Source organism: Pollicipes pollicipes, unplaced genomic scaffold (assembly GCF_011947565.3).
Source record: "Pollicipes pollicipes isolate AB1234 unplaced genomic scaffold, Ppol_2.1 Scaffold_2555;HRSCAF=2994_pilon_pilon_pilon, whole genome shotgun sequence".
Classification (NCBI taxonomy): domain Eukaryota; kingdom Metazoa; phylum Arthropoda; class Thecostraca; order Pollicipedomorpha; family Pollicipedidae; genus Pollicipes; species Pollicipes pollicipes.
Window position 1 is genome coordinate 46,576,003 of NW_023596136.1, and position 3,495 is coordinate 46,579,497.

The 3,495-nt window shown below is 58.3% G+C and overlaps 1 protein-coding gene across 1 annotated transcript in view; it reads left to right on the top strand.

The window, feature by feature from the left end:
• LOC119102094 (DDB1- and CUL4-associated factor 5) overlaps positions 1-2,646 on the top strand; it is a 20,045-nt gene extending 17,399 nt beyond the window's left edge. Inside the window, exons 11-14 of the mRNA XM_037225461.1 lie at positions 612-659; positions 1,448-1,652; positions 2,192-2,294; positions 2,545-2,646. Of these exons, the coding sequence (XP_037081356.1) occupies positions 612-659; positions 1,448-1,652; positions 2,192-2,294; positions 2,545-2,646 (458 nt within the window). The remainder of the gene's footprint in view (positions 1-611; positions 660-1,447; positions 1,653-2,191; positions 2,295-2,544) is intronic.
• The last annotated feature ends 849 nt before the right edge of the window (positions 2,647-3,495 follow it).

Consider the following 3,495-nt stretch of genomic DNA (forward strand, 5'->3'; position numbering starts at 1 on the left):
ATTTGGTGTTATAAACCGTCAAATAGGAAACACGTCAAATAGCTTGCTGTTCGCGCTCGAGGCCGACGTCGACGAGTGCGGACCCCGTGCGGAGCCACACGTCACCTTGCTAGCAGTACGCTCATGGCGCCCGCTCCTCACGTGTTGACATCCTCAAGCACGCACGGCCTGCAGCGTTGGCCACCATCCGTCCAACGCGCGATCGGTGTCGGCAGACGTGCGACGGATTACGGCGATGCTGTTAACTACCGCTGCTGCTGTGTTTGGTAGAACAGCGAGGAACCACGTGTGTTGCAACAGTTCGACGGTGATCCGCTCCCTGGATAAATCCGTCAGTGATGTTGCTAAAGCGCCGAGAAAATGAACGCGGCATGCACGGCATTACGGCGGTGCTGCTAATTACCGCTGCTATTGTGTTTGATGGAACAGCGGGTAACCATGCGCATTGCAACAGTTCGGCGGTGGTCCACCCCCTGGATAGCTCCGTCAATGATATTGCTATTGAGCAAAGAAAGCGAACACAGCATGCATAACATGCATTATATGGGTTTCCGTTTTTTGCGGGGACACAAAGCGGTCGCCACATTGACGCTTCGTTGGCTGGTTTCCAGACGAGACTGCTGACTTCCACAGCTACTTCGCGGCGGCATCAGATCTCGGTGAGCTGCGAGCGTTGGCTTCTAATGCATAATCCCCCGCATGGTGCCCAACTAACTGCCGTTGCAAACAGCTGCTGCAGATGTCCACATGGGTCAGACGCTGTTGGGATGTTAACGAGTAGATGCAGACACATCGAACTCACGTGCATGTCCAGCTGGAGAGGTAATGCCCTATGACCGCACTGCAGCCACATAAAGGTCACGCCGTCGCGTGGGCCAGAGGATCGCATGCGTTGTTTTTGTAAGGATTGGGTAGTCCGGTTCTTCACAGCGGTGTCTGTTATCGGGTGCGACTTTATTACTGTCTATTCCAGACGTCAGATTTTCTGATGATATATCTTAATCAGTCAAGTGATGGAATTTAGTGACTTCACTTTGGTCGTAACGAGTTCGCTTTTTCATTGTTATGACCAAAGTATAGCACGTGCTCGTTCCGACTGCGCTTGCGCCGGCCGACGGGCCGCGTGGAGCGCCGTGTGAGCTAGTTTCATCAATCCTGAACGCTCCGCCTGCCTCATTGCGCAACTGGCTCGCTGCGCGGTTAGTTGGTGGTTACCCCTGTTCCACGTAAACCACTTCACTCCGTCGTCTGATTTCTTTGTAACATTGGCAGTCATCCGCGGGAATAGTCGTATGCTGCGTCATCCGACGTCGCACATCATTATCGTCCTCCTTCCGCCGTCTTCCGTTTCCAGTAACTTCTCGCCAGTATCAATCTCACATTCCCACCGCTGTCGTATCAAGCTGACATTTTTCCGACGCCCCCGCCCCCACCCCCATCGGCACAGACAACGACCCGACAGACGGATGCGCCGGCGTCTCCTGTCCGGTGGACAACATCATCTCCCGCATGATCGACATCAAGCGCAGCCAGCTGATGCGGGCGGCGCGGCTGCGGTGGCGGCGCGCCGCCGGCGTGCCGGCCAGCTCGGACGAGGAGACGGCCGCCGACGGCTTTCACAGCCGCCACCGCCGCGTTCTGCACAAGGCCAGGTGCGCGCCGCGCCCGCCGGCACGGGGGAGGGACTGGTGGGGGCTGCTTTGCGTTGGGTGGGGGGGGGGAGGGGGGAGAGGGCGGATGCTGCCAGTGTTGGTTGGATTTGGATCGGGCTGTGCTGAGTGCTGGTGCTGAGATGGGCTATCGTGTGGTGTGCGGACGGTAGTCACTTGTGCGCCAGCGCAGGCACAAGCACAGGGGTGGGTCTGTCGCGCACAGCTGGTCGGAGTGGGTGGACACCGGTGTGAGCCTTGGCGAAATATTTGTCTCAATACACTAATGCTTTGCTTTCATAAATTTACACCCCATGATGTATTTCAAACGTTTTGCTTGGTACCACTGTGAGCTGAAGTGCTTTGCCACCGGCCGTCGTCGAAGCATACACTTTCTCAACAAGCTCGGGGCGCTCTTCGCGACGACGCTTAGGGCGCTTCCCTGATGACTGAGATGCGGGTCATGCGCCCGACGTGGCGTGCCCACCGTGCCCACCTGGTCCGCACCTGGGGACGCTCTCACGCGCCGCCGCTGCCGTCAGGTACGTCTGGCTGCCGTTGGGTGGCGCCGAGGTGTCGTCGCGTTACACGGCGCGCGCGCCGCCGGCCGCCGCCTCCTCGGACGACTCAGACGGAGCGCCGGCGGCGCCGCGGACGTCGGCCGGGCCGGCTGGCCTCAGCCACGCCACCCGGCGACCGGCCGTCCGGCAGCGGTCTGCAGAGCTCGGCCTCCTCTTCGGGCGGGCCGCGGCCGCTGCCGCCCTCGTCGCCCTCCTCGTCCGGCTCCAGCACGGCCGAGGACGCGCCGGCGCGCCGCCGCCGCGTGCGCCAGAAGCTGCGCCGGCTGCGCGCGCCGCCGCATGAGGAGCGCTCGCCACCGCCGGCGCCTGAGGAGGAGGCCGCCGGCGCCCCCCTCACCAACGGCAACACCAAGGACAACTTCAGCCGGCTGAACCGGCGCGACTTCAGGCGCCGAAACTACCGACGTCGCCACTGAACGGATGCGGCGTCAGAGCCAGGACCGGCGGCGAATTGTGTCAGTTGCGACGTGATCATCGATGTCTGTTGTGCGTGGAGAAGTGAGAGATAGTATTGATGATATTGTTGTCAGCGAGGTCGTCACATGGCGCACGTGACGGCAGCACGTGGAAGATCGCTGATGTGGGTGGTTACCAATGATGCCATGCTGTCGCGAATGACGCCGGCGTATCAGTACTAGTGTCGTAAGTTGTAACCGGCGATGACGGGTGGCGTCAGCGTTGATGCCAGGTGCCAACGCCAGTGCGACAATAGACGTGAATCGTAAAGTCAGCGGACGCCAGAGCATTGCCAATTTCGGTTTGGAGGCCGTCAGTACATACGCCGTTGCTGAGGAAACATGGCTAGTGATGCCAGGAGACGGAGGTACTGGTGACGTCACCAGTGACGCCAGGCTGTGCTATTTGTGAAGTTTTGTTTATGTTGAAAGCTGTGTGTCATTATATTTTGTAGATAGAAATAAAAGCAGGGATTGTCACATTGTAATGTCATCTCATTTTCCTTCTCTGCAAGATATATCCTGACTTAGCGTTGCAAGTGTGCTTCCGACCACCACCCCGGTGATAAATGGTGTTCAAAGAGGAGCATTTTTCGGAAACATGTGCTTCTTCGGTGTCATCCGCAGTATGTAGCCATTGCCCACTTTGCCGGGTAATAAATCGATGTGGCCACCCTAAAATTGCGGGTTTTATTTCGTCCTCCGTGTAGGCATTGACGAGTTCATAGCCTGTTGGTCTATTTCGGGTTTTGATTCAAACGGCGCTTAGCGAGGACAGCTTCGCATGCCTGTGACGTCATAGGGGAAAAT